Genomic DNA, 20,656 nt, shown 5'->3' with positions numbered 1-20,656 from the left:
CTTGTTTACCTTCAGGCCTTTAAGACCCCAGTCACTATATCTTTTGATAGCCAGGCACCATCAGCTTTCCTCACCACTTTTGCTTATGCTCCCATTTGTCTTCTGCAATCGTATTGGGAAGGTGAGCGCACAATGACATGATTTTTTGTTGTTGTTTGATGCCTGATAACTGATCCCTTCGGCACCTCGTGATCACACAGGCTGGTGCATTTCTTCCATGTGGGCTTTGTTGCTTCTGAGCTAGATGGCCGCTTATTTACCTTCAAGTCTTTAAGATCCTAGATCCTATATCTTTGATAGCCGGGTGCCATCAGCTTTCTTCACCACATTTACTTATGCACCTGCTTTTATCTTCAGTGATCGTGTCGAGAAGGTGAGCATCATGGAATGACAGTTTAATAGAACAAAATATTCTTGCATTGAATGGAGGCCCAATGCCCATCTGCTACCTTAATACCATATATATATATATATAAATGCACATAGATCTATTTTCTCATCCTCATATATATAGTTACATATGTGCATGTCTTTATTTAGCCCTCTCTAAATGCCCTTTGCCTCTGAGCTCTTTCCTCTATTTCCTTTCACTTTCCTCTTGTCCCACTCTCATGCTCAGCTTCATTTGGGTTTCAGTAATTCCTCTCGGTTACATTACCCTTGATCATGCCCTACCTGGCCTCCTACACCATCTTCACCACCGATGTGGATCACTTGTTGTTCCCTTGTCCCTGGGTTTATTAACACCATTTCCTTACCCTCCATTTCCCTCTCTCTCATGTCCCCCCAGAACCATCGGTCCTGTTGTTTTCTCCTCCAGATTGTTCATCCAGTCTAACTTATTTAGACAGACTTGTGGAGATAATAACATGCACGAAAACAAGACAGAGCAAAACAAAGCAACAAAAGAAAACAACAACAAGAACAACAAAAACCAATGACTAAAACAACAACAACAAAGGCAAGCCTGTAGTTAGCTCAAGGACTGTTTATTGGACTTTAGGAGTGTTTTCCAGTCGAGTTTGATGGGGTACCAAGCCCTGGCCCCAAAGTCTATTTTTCTTATTCCCTGGGGACATTGTTGCTCTGTTCCCCTTGGTGTTCTGTTGCATGCCCTAGTGTTTTGCCTCTGTGTGGTGGGATTACACTGGGCACAATTCCCACACTGTGTTTCCAGTGTTGTCCTCTGTAGGGCTATGGGTAGTGCTTGAGAGATTTTAAGACCATAGGCACTACATATTACATTAGGAGGTAGAACAGAAACATTGAGTAAGTTATTTGAATAATTAACTGGGATAATTATTCCTATAAAAGCTAGGGCCTAAACTGCCAAAGCAAGCAACTACATCTCAAGATGTTTTGCTATGTACATAAAGCAACTTCAGGAGCTACTTTATTTTTTAAAGTTTTTATAAATATGTCTATCACACAATGTTTGCCAATTCAGTTTTTTACAGGTATACAATTTATTGACAACAATTACAATAATGAATTGCATGACCCCACCATTAACCACCATTAACCAACCACTCTTTTTCCCACCCACTTTTCTTCTTGCATCTCATAACCACTGACAAATTTTGTCCTCTGTACATTTGCCATTTTATATAAAAGAAACCATATACAGTAATTGCCCTTTCATGCTAATTTATTTCACACAGCATAATTTTGCACAGCTTTATAGGGATTGCAACATATATCATGACTTCATTTTTTTTACTGTATGTACATGTACCAAATTTTATTTCTCTCCCAATCCATTGATGGGCACTTATTTTGTTTCTATTTTTGGGCTATTTTGAATACTGCTGTCATGACCAAGTACCTGTGGAGCCTGGACTTTCGAGTCTTTGGGGATATACCTAGGAGCTCTGTTTCCAGTCTTCTGAGGAGTCACCCTAGTGCTTATTCCAACAGGTATCCCATGGTGATTTCCACGAGCGTTTCCCCATAACCTTACCAACATTTTTTTTCTTTTATTCGAGTGGGAGTGAAACAGTAGCTCCTGTGGTTTTAATGTTTTCATAGCTAATAACATTGAATATATTTTTCATTCAACAACGATATTTGTTGAATATCTTTTCATTACCAGTTAACAATTTTATAGGCTATTTGAATATCCTTTTTAGTGAAATATCTATTCAAGCCCTTTAACTGTTTTATAATTATTTGACTTTCTGTTGTATAGTGGTTAGAATTTTACATATATTTTTGTTAATATATTCTTGTGGGACATAGGTCTTTTGATGAAATAAAGTTTTTGTTTCAATTTTGAGACTTTAAAAGTGCAAATAAAAGAATTCTTACTCAAGTTAAATTTTGTGTTTCAAAGCCTGTAGACTACTTTGCTGTCGCTGCTTTGCGCGTTTACTGGGACTTTTAAAAACATTTCCCTCTAGTAACCAAAATTTTCCTGCTTACTTTCTTGGCTGATATTTACACAGAGAACTGAATGGCATCAATCCCCAAGGGAAGTGTTATTTTCGATTTTAATAAGAAGTCAGTTACAATTTTCAACATTCCTTTCTGTTGCTGTCTTTGCTTCAAAGAAAGCTCTGAATTTCATTTTCAGCTGAACTTAAATGGCACCAAGGAAAACCTACTTAGTTTAGATTTCCAGGTAAAAAATTTTAAATGTTTAAGTTTCTAATTTAAAGCATGTGGAATGGTTTTAATTTTGAGATCTTTTATGCTGCAAATATGTTTCGCATTTTGACAAACTCTCTACTAATAGATTTTTAAAGTTTAAATGACAAATTATTGTGTTTACTGTATTTTAGAATATTTCTCAACATTTCAAACTGTGCAAATTGAAATTAAAGATATTTTTATATGCTAGATATAATCAAGTTCTCAATAGAAGTACCAATTGTTTTGAAAATCGTACTCTTTATTTTTAACTCTTAAAAGAATGTATCTTTTCATTTAAAATCTGTTGAGTAAGCAGAAAGTCCTAATATAGCTGTGAATACATGTTTAAATTTCTAAATTTAGCAGTTTTAAAGTTTACCAAAAAGACAGACAATGATAATTTTCAAATGGAGAAAGAGTACAAATTATGAAAGCTAAAAATGAGATTTAATGCTGAGAGTAACACAGTACCAGAAGAAAAAGAGGTACTTGATCAAAATGATAACCTACAATAGAGTGCTATAAAAGAGCATATAAAAGAATATGCTCTAGAGACATATTCAGATAAGGTATCTTTTAAAAGTTCATATTGAATATAAACAAAAGACTGTAAACCACTTAAAATAATGAAGTGAAAGCATCTTATAGAATTTTAATATACAGGTCATTAAAACAATTATTTAAATATTTAAATGAGACTATTTAGCTCTTGCTTTTTTTAAATTTAAGGGTAAGTCTAAGTAGGCCCATTTGAGGTGGAAGTGGTGAGAGAGAAAGTAAGATTAAGGGAAATGGTTCCTAGGATGTAGATAAAAGAAGAAAGAAGTATCTAGCTATCCTTAGTTTAGTAACACTAGCACTCTCATTCTTATCCACTCCATCAGACATGACAAGTAAGTATAGAGATAGGCCTGGGGCCCAAAGCATGCCTGAAGTCCTCAGGGCGTTTAGACCAAGAGACCTGGTCCAAGGCCTGACTCCTCACAACACTAATACCAGAGTTATGAGCCTGTACTTACAATTCTCAGACATTGAAATGATAACTTAAAAATACTAAAAGAATGCAAGTGTTAATATATAATTCTATAGCCAACAAACATATCATTAAAAAAAAAGAGGCGAAATATAAGCATTTTCATGTACCATAGCCATAGAATTAGTAACTAATAGACCCACAAAAAAAGAATGTGAGGATGGTGCTGGGCCAGATGGTATTTCAGTCTTTTGTGGACAAGGGCATTGAAGTTCTGAACCAACTTGATGGCGGCAACAACAACCACAAGGAAATGCCTAAAATGGGTTTTTCAACCAAAGATAAATTATTTAGGTAGAAGGTTAGAGATGCAAAAAGGATTGAGGAGAAAGAGCAGAGGTGAATATTTGGGTACATCTAAATCAGTGGCTATCAAACTCAAATTTGATAGTATTACTATAGCATATGCTTCATCCATCATATATACTTTATTTCTCAAAGACTTGTCGATTGAGTCATAGAAGCAATCAGAAGTCAATTTCAGAGGTAAATTGTTAGTTATCCTTAACTACAAAATGTTCTTGTTTTATTCTTATTCTAGAAATTGTTTGGTGAAGATTAAACATGAAGTTGGCAGCTTTGTTATCTTTCCTACTGCTTGTAACTTTTCAAATAGACTTTGGACAAAATAGAGCAACTATTAGGAAACAAAGAAGAAAGTTATCTTACAGAAGATTAAAGGAAAATCCCTCATGCAACCATAGGTCCAATAAAGAGTTTGGGGTACAGCAAACAGCTACTATTACACCAGCAGCAAGATTTCCTATTGTTAACTTTGGTTATAATGCGGAGCAAAGAGCTGAATCATTTTTAAGTCTTCTTGGAGAAGAATCAAGTTACAGCGTGGTACCAGGTAAGAAAACTGTCTGAGAGCATGTGCGAGGAGAAGGAAAGAGACCATCTATGGACATAATAAAACCCTTACAAATACAAATTTTAGATTATAACAATTTTTTCCTTCTAGAAAGGTTTCTTTCAAAGTAATTTAAAGGACCATTTTTATAACAGTACAAATAATAGAAAACTTCTGGAAAAAGAAATGCTTATCCTATGAAACCACTGTGGTTTACTAATTATATAACTCAAACTCACTTCCAGTGAGTCATTCCAATGATCCTTTAGGACATGGTAGAACTGCTCCTGTGGGTTTCTAAAGCTGTAATTCTCATCTTTCTCCCACAGAGCAGCGAGTGATTTCAAAAGGCTGACCTTGCAGTTGGCAGCCTAATGGGTAACCACTACTCCACCAGGGCTCTCTAATTACAATATAAAGTACATATAATTTTAAAACCTGCTTTCTCATTCATAGGAACTCTGGTGGTAGAGTGGCTATGCATTGGGCTGTGAGCAGTTGGAAACCATCAGCTGCTGCACAGGAGAAAGATGGGGATTTCTGTTCCCATTAAGTTACAACCTCACAAACTCACAGGGGCAGTTCTACTCAGTCCTATAGGGTCGCTATGAGTTGGCATCTGCTTGATGGCAGTCAGGTTTTCTAAAAAAAATATTATTTATAATTACAGATCTAGAGAGAGAAATTATTTGTGGGGGAGGAACAAAATGAGGAGCTGATATCGAGAGCTCAAATAGGAAGAAAATGTTTTGAGAAGAATGATGGCAACATATGTATAAATGTGCTTTACACATTGGATGTATGGATTGTTAGAAGAACTGTAAGAGCCCTCCCCCCCAATAAATTGATTTTTAAAAATTATTTTATAAGATTCCAAGGAGCTAAGGTGGTTGGCAGTGTGTTGTGCTGCTGCTAGTCTCAAGGTTCAAAAACACCAGCCATTTAAGAGAGAAAAACGAAGTTAACTTCAGTAAAGATTTAAAGCAGTGTTGTCTAAAGTGGGATACTGTTGCCCCTAGGGAGTGCTGGAAATATCCAGGGGCTGGATTATGGACCATAGCACAAATGTTTTATTTGACTGTGTTGTGCTCAGAATTTTCTTTCTGAAAAGGAAGGAGGCTGCAGGTCAAATAAATTTGGGAAAAAGTCTAGAAAAACCCATATTGGGTCACTATGAATCAGATTCATGTCAATGACAATGGGGTTGGTTTAGTTTTAAGAGCACGTGGCTGTTAAGCACAACCTTTCACTTAAACTATCCTTGTAGTTTTCCCCCACCTTTCTTCTCCCCTCTTGTGGCCTATTCTCTCTATTTCCAATTTACCTACTGCTCTTTTAATTTTCTTTTCCCTTTTCTATGACTTATTTTCTCCTGAAAGTCTTTCTTTTGCTATATTAAGGCACCAGATGCATGAACTTGAGAGTTTTGCTATTTCCAAGAAAGTTACAGAACACAAAAACTTTAATCCTAAATTTAATATAGTGAAAGAATAGGCGAGGATGAGTTGGAGACTCAATGCAAAAAGCTGAAAAATTTTAAGTACGTTTAGATTTTATTCCATTACTTTAATTAATTCCTATACTTTAAATTCTCATTTTTACATTCTTATTATAGTATTATTGTATACATTTGGGTATATTATTAAATTATAAAAAATCTTTTTGGTTATATTATTAAATAGTAAATTTATATATAACTTTGTTTCAGTTAATCAAAAATTAATAAACAACTATGCCATATCTGGCATTTTGCATTTATGCCCATAGTGAAATATCTATTATCTATTTTGTGTATTAACAACATATGTCTGGCAGTAAGGAATATCAAGGTAAGAGGCAAGAGCAAAACCATGATAATTAAAACTATGTCAACTTGGCTGGGCCATGACTCTCTGTGGCTTGGCAGTTATATAATGTGGCAATTACTTAACGATGTAAGCCTCCTCTGTTTTGCGATCTGATATGGTTATTATCTATTTGTTCAAACTGTTGATTTTTGCCTGATCTTTGGAAACTAACCATGTTGATAAGTGAGAAATGAACATATATGTATATAGATCATATATAGGAAAATATTGCTTCAGTTCAACAGAGATCTGCTTAACCTTTATACTCTGGTTTCTCTTCAGATCGTATAAATCTTTTGCCTTTTTCTAACCTTTGACTTTATTTCTTATTCATACTATAGAAATCAGACAACTTTATGACCAAAAATAGCATTAAAAGCAATTACCTTATTTTATATAGGATAAGCTACAGATAGTTCTTTATTTATGACAGCGTTCTTGTGAAAGAAATGAAAAATGTGGAGGTGGTAACTGACCTTCCATGGTGAAAGGAAAATAAAATTCCACACCATGGTCTATTTCTATGAGGCTGGGACCAGAGATACCTCCAATCTCCAACATCCCTAAATCTTAACATCGAATATCTGAAAGTAAACATCTGAGAATGAGAAACCAAAAGAAAACAAAACAAACCCAGTTTTCTAGCTAATTCTTAATGGTCCCAAAGGACTAAAACAGTTCCATATGGTTCTTGAGACTGTCAAATTGAGGCAGGTGGTGTGGAAGTAAATAGTCTCATCTTTCTCCCATGGAGTGGCTGATGCATACTGCCAGAGAATGACGACATTACTAAATTATCTAATGCACTAGTTATAGCATAAAGGACACATTACTAACAATTATATGTAACAAACAAAACAAAAACCAGACAGCTGCAAGTATGGTTCCTTAAAAACAAACAACCAAAAAAGAAAGTATGGGTCCTTGTAACTTGAATACATTATAAATCAGAGACCACAGGCACTGAATTTCCAAAGAGTCTGTCAAAAGTTTTAACTTGGCATTGTATTAAAAAGTAGTATTTAATGGTCCACGTGTTTCCAATTTTGACAGAAATTTATATTATAAACATGCTACCATTAAGCATAATTTTTAACATGGACGGCTTCATCTTTCTTCTACATATTAGCTAATGCCAACCTTTCAATGATCAGTCCAATGCCTTAAAAGATAAAAGAAGGTATCACTGTAAAATATTATTACTAGTATTAATTTATACTATAATTATTAAATAGCATAATTTAATATTTATAAAAATAAAATACCATAGTATAATAACTAACATTTTCTCAATAACCAATGTCCTCTAAATAATGTGACTTCCACTAAAAACAAAACGAATGTGGACTACATCCTCATTACTACTTCTGTAAGTAGCATGGCAGTTTGCTTTGAGATGAAGGCTGTTTGCAGAGTCCCTGAGTGATTACAGTGAATAGAGCTTCTGTATTCCCATCTTGGATATGAAGTGTGAATGAGAAATGAAATGAGCTTTAGGGGCTGTTTGTTGTATAACTTGTCTATCTTGAGCTATATAAGCAGTCAGTGAAATTCAGAGTCTAGATACCCTGAGGAGGTGAATCTTGCAGCCTAAGTGTGAGAAGAAACATTCCAGAGGGTTACACGGTGCTAGGCTGGGTTCTCTAGAGGAGGAAAACCAGTAACATATATATTTACATAAATAATTTATATCAAGAAAGCGATTCACACAGATGTAAAAGCGGTTAAATCTAGTCTGATTCAAGTCCATGGGTCAGATGTTCAGCTGCAGGTTTCCCCTGACTCACATAGCTGCCAGGACTGATGAACCAGGAAGCAGAAAAACAAACTAGAAAGCAAGAAGACTTGCTAAGGTTAGCAAGTCAGGCTCAAGGCTGCAGAGTCTGGTAAGTCTAAGGTAGGCAGGCAATATGGTAGGTTGCTATCAATTCCCATGGCCGAAGAGCCAGATATACGATCTGGATCAGAAAGAAAGGGAGAAGGCCTCTCAGAGAGCCTACTTAAGGCAGTTACCAGATTCAAGGGGTAGCACTCCACCTTAAGCTTCCTGCAACTGCTTGGCTGTTTACGGGAAGCTCCCATTCTGGAGTTGTTAGATCACATCATGGAAGAGGCCTCAAGGGCCGAACTACTGAAAATGCTAGCTGCCTCAGATGGACGGAACTAACTATGAACATGGAGAGCGCGCTGCTGTTGCATTGTTATAGCCACTAGATTTCATACTGTGCTCATTTTGATACACACTTGCTGAAGCCCATAGAATGTCCTTCATAGATAATATCTGTGTTAGTTGTACTCTTCTGGGAAAAGGGCACTGCTTAGTCAAGGGGATAATCATGTTCAACAAAGCTGTATGATCTCCCCAGCCTTGTACTGTCTGCAGCTGCTTGAAAGGAAGAATGGCTTCTTTGTAAGAAACCATGTGGCGCCCTGCTATGTGCCCCCAAACATCTACTCCTGAAGGAGAATGCTGTCCAGTCCACTGAGATACTGGCACAGAGACCCACCTTAAACAAAACACCACACGCAATAGCCTTTAATTTATACCCTTCCCCACCCATCTTCACACTATCATAAGATTTAAATTTTGATACACTAGTGCAGGACAATACTTCTTGCTACAATACGGAAAAACACATAAAACATCTCAAAAAGCGTATGGTAAGGGATAATGCTCTAGCTCTGTCAGACTCAGTGAACTTGGATCAGATTACATTTCAGATTGTACCCTGTGGAGTAATATAGTATGTGCCAACTTTAAACATGCAGTAATAGCACTGTTTGTACAGCTAACGTTGTTGCTGTGTACTGTTGAGTAGATTCAGACTCATAGTGAACAACCATATATCCCAGAACAGAACTGCATCGTTTGGGTTTCCTATGCTGTAATATTTATGAGAATTTGCAAGGTCTGTTCTCCCATAGAACCACTGTTAGATTTGAACCCCTGATTTTATGCTGAGGGGGTGGGTTAGCTGCTGACTTTATGAGAGGGGGGTAGCGGCTGAGTACTTAACCACTAAGCCACCGGGGCTTCTATGTACATTCACAACTATTGATACTTAAACATATATAAATAACATTGCTAAATTCTTATATGTGTTAGAATCTCTGCTTAGTGCTTTACAGGGATTATCTCAATTAACCCAGCTCTATGTGTGAACAATCATTTTCTTCAATTTAGATACGTAGAATTCATGGGGAACAGGTCGGAGTGATTTCCATGCAATGAGAAATAAACCTGGTGTGTCCCTAGCCACACGGGCAATTAAGGGTCATTACTTCTTGGATTATCTAAGCATAAGAAAGAAGCACGGTCCTGGGGCAGGGGTCTTGTGTCGTGCTGTGCACAAGAAGGTCATATCCTGCTGGTTTGTTGGTTATTCTCTCATCCGTATCAAATGATTACATGGAGCTAGGTCTACATTTTACAGACATCTAGGGATTTTCCGAGAAAACACTAATCTATGTCTTGTGAAAATAAACAAATATTTGTTAAATCATTAATGATGGTAAATTATTCTACACACAATATGGTTACAGGGTAGTTAGCTAGTTACAAAAAAAAAATTTTAATATTTAGTAATTGTATTATAGATATTATTTCACCTAGGTATTATGTTTTTTTAAATGTTAGAAAATACAAATATTTAATAAAATTGATTCTATGACATAAACAAAGTATGTAAGAAAATGTTCTGAAATACTTAGGATATGGAATATCCTAAAACGACATTTATGAACAAGAAGCTTGGATGCATAGGAAGACTTCTAAATGTCTGAATATGATAATACTAGTTTTCTTTGACTATTTTTCTTGCTTATTCTGATAGATACATGAAACTATAACCGCCATATTTTTTCTACTAATCTCAAGAAATGTCTTCAAATAATTCTAATTTCTTTGGTGGACTATTTGATGTATAGTCTTAATTGAAAGCTGAGAAATGGTAAAATAAATATGTAAATTTTAACTTATATAACTGTGAACTCAAATATCACTAGAATTTCTCATTTGAAGGGTGAGTTTTAATTCCAATCTTTATCATGTCTAACCTACTTCCTGCCCAAAACAATGGCTAAACATATAAAGCAGACTAACTCTCCACTGCTATCTATTCTGCTCCTCTATCAGAGAATGATTAAAAAAGCACTCCTGTGCTTATACCTGAAATAAAACTCCACCACTAAGTTCACTAAATCTAAAGATAATCACTTTATCAATAATTCTTATTAAACAGTATCTATTATAAATAAATACTTGCTTATATTATGATTTCATAATAAGTTTGATCACCATTTTAACTTGTGGCAATATCATTCTCACTTTGGTCATTCCTATTAGTAAAAATAAGTATTCAGACTCAGAAGCCAAAATTAAAAAAAAATCTATAAGAGATGCCAAAAATATAAATAAAGATACTATTAAAACTTCAAGCAAAAGTTTCAAGACTTACTTCTGTTTTAAATTTTACTCAAATGCTCAGAGGGAACCATATTCACTTATGTTGTTTTCATTAATTTCCCTTTTATTAATATCTTGTTACCTCCTTTTGTACAGTGATACAGCATTAAATAATATAATTGAATTTTCTGGTAACTCTTTAGAACAAAGAGAACCTATCATTTTACCTCATAAGCAACTACCATCTACTCATGTGGAAATGGATGAAGACTTAAGAAAAGAAGTGTCCCAATCTGAGGAAGAGGAGTATAAATTAATTAAAGAAGATGAGATGGAGAAAAAAAATAAAAACTCTGGATCTCAAGATCAAGAGAAAGTGCAAATGGAGGAAGGGAGCAGAGAGAAAGAGCAACATCAGACATCCCAAGAGGAGGAAGAGGTAAGATACTGGGAGGAGACGGAAGACACCGCCAGAGAAAAGGCTTACAGGAGGCCTTCTCCACTGCCACCAGCTGCTCCTCCCAGAGATACAAGGTCATTGCCGCGCAGGTGCTTTCTCTCGTACAAGACCGTAAGCTGCATAAATGCGGAGCTCACACAAATACCGCCAATAGTAGCATCAGGAATAACAAGTCTGGAGCTTGCTGGTAAGAAATACTGACTTCTGTCTTATAAAAGTAAATGATATCTGATGGTCCTAAGAAAATTAAATTTTAATTTCCTAATAATTAAAAAAACCCCAAAGACTAATTCAATGCTTTTAAAGCATATGTGTTATTCAGAAGAAATGATAGGAATGTAACACATAATACAAAAAAACCCCACCAAAATACTGCCATACAAGATTTCTGAGGCTTTGCAAATCTTTATGGATGAAAGCAGACAGACTCTTCTTTCTCCCATGGACTGGCTAGTGAGTTTGAACAGTCAACCTTGTGGTTAGCAATCAAACACTTGCCTGACTGTGGCTCTTATAATACAGAATAGTTGGGCATAAAATAAATTGCTCTTAAAAAACAAATAAATAAATAACTCCTAATCAAAGCATCGGACTGTTGATGGTTTGAACCCACAGTTGCACCGGGGAGTAAAAGAGTACTGTCAGTCAGAATCTACTTAATGTCAGTGGGTATGGCTTAGCTTTTGGTTTAGTGAAGTATAGTTTGCATAGTAAAACTCATTTTTAGTTAAATGAATTTTGAAAAATACATACAGTCATGGACCTACCACTATAACAACAAAATGAGTATTTCCCCACCATCCCAAATTCCTTCACATTCTTCACTAAAAACCTCTCACTTGTTTACTGTTGCTAGATTTGCTTTTTCCAAAATGTTATCACATAGGCAATACCTGTTCAGTTTGTGCTTCTTTTATTAGTATAGTGAGTTGGACACGTGCCCATGTTGTGTGTTCTCTTTTACTTCTGACTAGTGATCCCATTGTGTGGGAACATTGGGTTGTGTCCAAGTTGGGCAAGATTCTATAGAACATTCTTATAAACATTCAAGTCCAGATGCTGGTGTTGACCCAGGTTTTTACTTCTTTAGGAATGGGATTATTGGATCATATGGTGAATGTTAAGTTTAACTATATAAAGAAACTGCCAGGCACCTCTCTAAAATGGCTATACCTTCCTACCAGCCAGGTTTCTGCTATCCCATACCTTGGTCAACAGTTGGTATTATTACTGATTTTCTCTTCATTATTAGCCATTCTCATGGGTATACACTGGCTCAAACCTTTTGTCCATAATCTAACAAAGTCAATTGGAGGGTTCTGAGTGGAGAAATGTCAAGGTCAGATGTGTGCCCTAGGCTGGCTGGAGGGAAGGTTGGTCTCAATTGGATGAGCCAGGGCATTCATCTGGGTCGCAGGGGCAATACTAAGTGGCTTGAGAATGTCTAAATGGGTTTTTCAGGAGGCAGATGATCCCTTTGCTGTTGAGCTCATCATAATTTTGGGGGAGCAAACTAAAAGATTAGAATTTAGGTCCAAGGACTTATAAATAAAATGGTATAGGAATGGGTCCCATTTACGTTTTCAACTCTAAAATATATTACCAGTGAGACAAATACTCATTAGATAAGGCTCAACATAAACAGCCTATTTGTGGGTACTCCCAGTCTCAAATTGGATTTAATGTCCTTTCTTTTTTGGGGGGGGGGATTATCTGGGTTTTTTTATTTTTGTTTTTTATCTTTTTAAAATCATTTTATTGAGCCAGTCAGGGTGCAGTGTAGCAACGATGAAACAAACAACTTTCCTCTAGTTCCTAAATGCTTTCTCCCACCCCACTATCATGATCCCAATTCTACCTTACAAATTGGGCTAGACCAGAGGATGTACACTGGTACAGATAGGAACCGGAAACACAAGGAATCCAGGACAGATGATCCCTTCAGGACCAGTGTTGAGTGTGACAATACTGGGAAGGTGGAGGGAGGGTTCGGTGGAAAGGGGGAATCGATTATAAGGATTTACATATAATCTCCTCTCTGGGAGACGGACAACAGAAAAGTGAGTATAGGGGGACGTCGGACAGTGTAAGACATGACAAAATAATAATTTATAAATTATCAAGGGTTCGTGAGGGAGGGTCATGGGGGGGGATGAGGAGCTGATACCAAGGGCTCAAGCAGAAAGCAAATGTTTTGAGAATGAGGATGGCAACAATTGTACAAATGTGCTCGACACAATGGATGTGTGTATGGATTGTGAGAAGAGTTGTACAATCCCCCAATAAAATGATTTTAAAAAATAGCATCAGGTTTCTAGCCCATGATCTATGAAATGTAAATGGGGAAATATGGAGCACGATAAAAATCAATTCTAGAGGAGCTGACATCGAGGGTGCAAGTAGAAAGAAAATGTATTGAAAATGATGATGGTTACGTATGTACAAATGTGCCTGACACAATGGATGGATTGTGTTAAGAGCTGTAAGAGCCCCCAATAATTTTTTTAAATTAGCACATATTTGCTGTACAATACATATTTCTAATGGACCCCATACTGCTTTAAGCAGGAGGCTTTATCTAAAGTCTAAAACATGTTATGCCAGAACACAGCAAGTCTTAGGGAGAAAATTGACTATGTATACCAATCTTGTCCCAGTTTATTGGTTTTTTTTAACATGCAATTTTTTTATAATCCATATTCTAAGTTTTAAGTATTGTCTTCTCCTCCAACCGAAGCTGTGATTTTATATTTACGCACAAATGAGTGTAAGTATTTGTGCATGTACTTAGAAAAAATTATTGCTTGTCCTAGGGAATTCTATCACTTCCATTCCTAATGAAGCATTTAATGGATTGCCTAATTTGGAAAGGCTGGATCTGAGCAAAAATATTATCACCTCTTCAGGCATAGGTCCCAAAGCATTCAAGGTAAAAACATTATGATCTGATTTGTGAATAACAATAGATTCTACCCGCTTTCCTTTCTTTCTTATGTTGGCCATAGATGGAGGTGGAAGAAAACATATACCCTAAACTATATGTAAGTTTTACCTTGAATATAGTTTGTAATTCTACATGTTTGTAGCAGTTTTTCTTCGCCTCATTCATAGCGTATCCACAATAGCATCAGTGGCATATGTAATATTTTCAATGTGCGCAGTCGCTTCTCTCCGTGTAAGTGAGAACCTGTGGAAATAGGATTCCGTAACGCATAGCACAGTGCCCGGGAAGCAGGAAGCATATCTGAAACCGCTATCAGCATTTCAAGTCAGCAAGACAGCGCGTCTTTATTTCTTGTGAAACAGGCAAAATTTGATGCAAAATACTTTGCCTGGAAGGGGTTCTGGAAAATCAAATGGACCCAGATGAAAATTAGCATGAAGCTAAATCAGGGGAGAAGGAAACAGAATAGAACAAATCGTTGAAAGAAATAGATTTGGCTAAAAACAAACACAAAAAAAGAAAGGAAAGAAATTTCAGAGTAACAACGGCAGAAATGTGAAGCAGTTTGTGTGTACACAAGTACACATACATGTATGAAGCCACAAACAAAATACAACTAAGTCAAATTTTTATTTCCTTGAACAACCTTCTGGGTTTTTTGCCCACTCTTTGGATGAATTTTCCCCCCCCCTTATTTATCTTCGTTACTTTCTCTCTTTTTAATGTTCAAAACACATTTATTTACTAAATAACTTTGAGGCTGACAGTGCATATATTGATTTCAATAAATAATATGTATAATCAAAAATTGGTATGCAACGTACTTGCCTTTAGAATCTTATTGCCATCACCCTTTAATACAGTTCCTCATGTGTGGTGACCCCCTCAATCATAAAATTATTTTTCTTGCTACTTCATAACTGTCATTTTGCTACTGTTATAAATTGGGCGACCCCTGTGAAAGGGTCATCCGATCCCCCAAAGGGGTCGCAACTCACAGGTTGAGAATCGCTGCTTTGGAAAAAAGGTAAGTTGTATTCACAAGTTGAGGAACAAAGATGTTTCTCATTAAATGTAGGGGCTTTAGAGGTACATTTCTCTCTCTTTAATTTTCTTCTCCAAATTCTACAGTAGTGAGCTCCAGACACTTGAAGTGTCTGCATGGCTGCCACAGATCATAATATATTCTGCAAATTGCTTACCCACCGTCCCATGGTATGACACGTTTTCTGTATTGGACAAAGAGGAAGCTGTTGTAGCAACGTCCTCCTTTCTTCTTTTGGTATTTCTATAGTAGGATAAGAGCGCTGGTAGTAGAGCGGTCTGTGTTGGGCTGCTAACCTTAAGGTTGGTGGCTAACACACAACAGCAGCTCCCTAAGCAAAGAGAGCTCTAGCCTGTCCTATGGGGATGCTTTGAGTGAAAGTGACTCCACAGCAGTGGGTTTTGGAGGGCTTGGATCCCATTACAAAATAGTTTAAGCTTCAGTAAGAGCATCCAACAGGAAACCCTCCACAGGGCTTCCTAACACTGCCCAACTGCAGCTTTCCACTTTGCTGGTACAGGCGAGGCGCTGTGAGAGGCTGGTACACTTTACTCCCAACAATCATGACCATTTAAAACAGTTTGCAGTATTCATTGTACTTCACTTTATAGTTTCCCACAATAATTAGTGCTGTTTATGACATCATTCCTAGTTAATATAGGCAGGAAGCTGATATTTACAAATAATTTGAAAGGATTAAAAGACTGCTTAATTGCTAGCATTGATGTCAGGTTATGATATGATTTAATTAACATTATATTTGTTGATAGGTGTTAAGGTGAGAATGTAAGATCTAGCATGACTGATCTACTGGCTAAAGGAAGTTCCTCTTGCTAGTCATAAAATGTAGTCATATTCTAGCCCATTCTACCTAGGAGTATAAGTATGGAGACGGTTCATGTGGCCCCAACATTATGGTCTAAATTTACATAAGTCAAAGCAGGTTTGTGAAACTTATTATTCCAAACTAACCTTTAAATAAGATTTGCTTGTGAAGATTTGTGATCAGATAAGAGTAATTGAAATTTGATTTTTTTAAGTGTCTGAAGAAGTTAATGCACCTGAATATAGATGGAAACAATCTGACACAGATTCCTTCAGAATTGCCATCTACATTAGAAGAACTTAAAATTAATGCAAACAATCTCCAGGGTATCGGTGAAAACAGTTTATCAGGTATTTCACATTTGAGTTTTCATTATAAGTTTCCATGTAACCTTCCTTCTACAGTTGTGTGGAAATTTTATGTATAATATTGTAAAAATCTATAAATGAATAGCTAGTAAATATTTTATGCCATTTTATCATTAAAGTCGATAAAGCTTATTTTAACTGTTTACTATTAGAACGTCTTAAAATAAAGACTGCTTGTTGTCTTAAAAAGAACCCTTGCCAAAATACATAAAACTCTCAAAATATTTTGGGTCATTACCATCTAAATATAATAACTGTATTATTAGCATGATATCCCAATAGTTACATTAAACAGTCCCTAAATAACCATGTGTTTAAATGTTGTATCTGTATTTATATGTGCTGGTTTTGCGTTGTTGTTTTCCCTTATGTGGTAACTAAGATAGTATCTTGATCATAAAAGGCACTTATTAAAATTAGTTGATTAAATATCTTTTATCACTCTTAGCTATACCTACAATTACCATGATACTTTCAAATATTTTGTTGTTCCAATCGTTCAAAAGTTGAAGCCTAAAACCAAGCACATGCGAATTACTTATAAAATGTGAGCATACAGGCATTAATACACAAGAGGCTGAGATGCTATCCTATAACAAAATGACATAAACTTAATGTGTAAATATTATATCCGTAGCACTGACTTGAATGTTTTCTTTGAGAGGATTAATTTTCTGGTATTCTAGAACTCTTCACCCTCTGTCATTGGGTCAATTCCAATTCACAGAGACTCTATAGGACAGGGTAGAACTGCACCTGTGGGTTTCTAAGATTTTATGGGAATAGAAAGCCTTGTCTCTCTCCCACGGAGTGGCTAGTGGTTTAGAACTGCTGACCTTATGGTTAGCAACCCAATGTTTAACCATCTATATATAATAACTGTGCCAATCTTATCCCAGTGAAAAAACACACACTGTGTGTGCCAAGTATAAACAGATACGTTTATCTGTTCTACTATTACCATTGCCTGGCTGTCTGAGTAAAGAGACTCTAGTGAAAGTGCATTCATGTTCTGTACATTTGATATTGCTGTATTTGTTTCTTTTTAACGCTTGTTTCTTGTTCATGTTTTTCACTTATTTCTAGCTAATGTCTTTGATTATATAGATTTCTTTAAGACAAAGACTGGCTCTTTTTATTTTTTTTAACCGTCCTAAAAATCTAACACAAGAAGCCCTGGTAGCACTGAGTTTGGCACTGGATTGCTAACCACATGGTTGGTAGTTCTCCATCAGAAGTTCTGGGGGAGAAAGATGATGCTGTCTGTTCCCATAAAGATATACATGATCAGAGACCCAATAAGGTCCCAATGAGGTGCAATCAACTCAGTGGCAATGGGTTTGGTTTTGGGTAACAGTGTAGCATAACTCAGGGAATACAGTGTTCCACATTTTTTTGTTTACTTGATTTGATATTTATTCATTTTACTAATATGATAAATCATGGCTTTTAAGAAATAAAACAACTCCATTATGTTCTTCTACTCCCCTGCCCCCAAATTCTAAAGGAATAAATCACTACTGGGATGGTAAAGAAGAGAAATAATGAAACTTGCTAAATCTGAGAATCACATAGTTATGGAAATACTCAAATTCCAGATGGTTTTCAGAATACACACAAATTTTGGAGAGCTTTGTCTTATGGGAAAAAACATTAGAAAATTCATTTTCTATATGCTAGGTTAAACAAAAATGAAAAGGAAAAATTTTAAACTACACTACTGAGTTAAATATGAAGTTCACAGTCCTAGGTATATTACTAAAATAATCATAATAAAATATGAATATCTTACTTTGAAGGTACACCTGGAAGTCCATCAACTGCCTCTTTATCCTCTCCTCAGTCCACTTTTCTCCTACGTGCACAGACTCCCAACTGAGCCTCCATTTCCTTCCCACTCCTCCTATCTTCAAATGTCAAGTATCACAGAGACTTCCACACTGCCCAGTTCAGATGCCAGAAAGAAGGCTCTATATTGTCATCTAGCCTAAAAGCTCCCTTCTGTCAGGTGGAGAGTTTTGTTTGGGGTCCTCAGTCCTGCTTAAGTGCTGGATTCTTAGTCCTTCTTTAATGATGGTCTCTGAGGTGCCAGATTCTTAGTTTTGCCCTGGCCTCTGACAAGTGAAAGCCAGCAGTCAGTATAGAGGGCCAGCCCAATCACAGATCACCACTCAGGGCAGCATCTCTGTCCTCTTTCTATATAGAAAGTCTTGGGTTAGCCTTTGTTGGTTATACAGTTCCTCTTTGGTCTCTCATGTCAACTTGTTTACTTAAGCCCTTTCAGATTTGTGATAGAGATATGAAGAAGAGGCACATTCCAAGTAGGAAAAAAGCTACATATACAAACAAGTGAAAATGCTGAGGTGGAGGACAGTTAAGAGAGGGTATGAAAGGACAGGAACCAGATGAGGACGGACTTTTTGTGCTGTACTAAAGGGAACCTATCCAGTAGGGGATGCAGAGGCCACCAAAGACCTTTAGGCGAGAGAGAAATTGCATGAGATTTGCATATCTAGTGAGGAAAAAAGGGCACAAAATGTAGAAGTGAGGGAAAACAGAGAAAACTGAACAAGCTTCAAATGTAATGCCTTCACTAAAGGCTGATACAATAAAAAGGCAAGTCTCTCTAGCAATGATTGTCTGTTGCTGTCCAGTAAGAGTATAGGTATGTGTCTGCATAATAGCAAAAGTTAAATACATTTATGCCCATAGGGTGAGGAAGCGGAGCTTTCCTGGAGAGGTACTAGGAAGGGGGAAGGGGGTTGGTGTTACGTTCGTGGCACTAACTTATGCAGAGCTCTGCTTCAGCAGCTGCTGTAGAAGGCTGGTGCCACTCTCCAAGTACCTTGCAAAGCAGCCGGATGAGTTGGCATAAGCAGAGACCCTGGGCTTTGTTAGGTGCCACTGAGTCCGTTCTAACTCTTATCAACCCTATAAACAACCGAACAAAACAATGCCTGGTTGCACCATTCTCACATTTGTTCTTTGGTTAGAGCCCATTGATATAGCTACTGTGTCGATCCAGCTTGGTGAGAGTCTTACTCTTTTTCCCTGGCCTTCTATTTTACCAAGCATCAAGTCCTTCTCCAGGGACCATCTCTCTAATTACGTCTAAAGTATGTGAGATGAAGTCTCAGCAGCCTGGCTTCGATGGATCACTCTGGCTGTACGTCTCTTCTTTTTTTTTTTTTTCAGGTTGTGTCTAGCTTTTATTACCACAAACAATATTGAAATCCTTGTCACGCATCATTGTTCATTCACATGCTCAAATTCCTGGCATTTCTTCCTTAGCCTAAGGATATGTGCATAAATTGTATAGATATTTATGGATATTTAGAAGGCAATCCAGAATGCCCTTTTTAAAATTGTTTTATTAGGGGCTTATACAACTCTTACCACAATCCATACATACATCAATTGTGTAAAGCACATTTGTACATTCATTGCCCTCATCATTCTCAAAACATTTGCTCTCCACTTAATTCCCTGGCATCAGGTCTTCATTTTCCCCCTCTTTACCCGCTCCCCCCTTCCCTCATGAACCCTTCGTAATTTATATGTCATATCTTGCCCTGTCCAACATCTCCCTTCACTCACTTTTCTGTTGTCCGTCCCCCAGGGAGGAGGCCACATGTAGATCCTTGTAATCGGTTCCCCCTTTTGGTATTTCACAGAACTTTGAATATTCTTCACCAACATCATAATTACAATGCATTAATTTTTCTTCAGTCTTCCTTATTCAATATCCAATTTTCACATGCATATGAGGCAAAGGGAAATACCATGGCTCGAGTCAGAAGTCAGCACTGACTCAATGGAAGCAAGTCTGGTTTTGGTTTGAGTCCTCATAGTGTTATCCTTGCTCTCAGCCACTTAAAAAAATCATTTTATCGGGGCCTCTTATAGCTTTTATCACAATCCATACATAGAAACATTGTGTGACGCACATTTGTACATGTTGCCATCATCATTTTCAAAACATTTTCTTCCTACTTGAGCCCTTGTGTCAGCTCATTTACCCCCGTCCCCTACCTCCATCAGGAATCCTTGATAATTTACACTTTTTTTCATGTCTTACACCAACCGCTGTCTCCCTTCACCCACTTTTCTGTTGTTCATCTCACTGGGAGGGGGTTCTATGTAAATCATTGTGATCAGTTCCCTCTTTCTCCCCTACTTTCCCCTCCACTCCTGGTACCACTGCTCTCATGACTGGTCCTGAGAGGGTTACCTGTCCTGGCTTC

At 36.9% G+C, this 20,656-nt stretch overlaps 2 protein-coding genes across 2 annotated transcripts in view; one reads left to right on the top strand and one right to left on the bottom strand.

The window, feature by feature from the left end:
- Window positions 1-20,656, bottom strand: part of CENPP (centromere protein P) — a 338,488-nt gene that overhangs the window by 111,690 nt on the left and 206,142 nt on the right. The window lies entirely within an intron of this gene.
- ECM2 (extracellular matrix protein 2) overlaps window positions 4,229-20,656 on the top strand; it is a 42,897-nt gene continuing 26,469 nt past the window's right edge. The window contains 6 exon segments of the mRNA XM_075550497.1: window positions 4,229-4,521; window positions 8,670-8,841; window positions 10,370-10,386; window positions 10,926-11,416; window positions 14,043-14,158; window positions 16,259-16,394. Coding sequence (XP_075406612.1) covers window positions 4,229-4,521; window positions 8,670-8,841; window positions 10,370-10,386; window positions 10,926-11,416; window positions 14,043-14,158; window positions 16,259-16,394 — 1,225 coding nt within the window.

Source organism: Tenrec ecaudatus, chromosome 5 (genome assembly GCF_050624435.1).
Source record: "Tenrec ecaudatus isolate mTenEca1 chromosome 5, mTenEca1.hap1, whole genome shotgun sequence".
NCBI classification, from domain to species: Eukaryota; Metazoa; Chordata; class Mammalia; order Afrosoricida; family Tenrecidae; genus Tenrec; species Tenrec ecaudatus.
The sequence above is the reverse complement of the archived record's forward strand: the minus strand, read 5'-3'. Positions and strand labels throughout refer to the sequence as shown.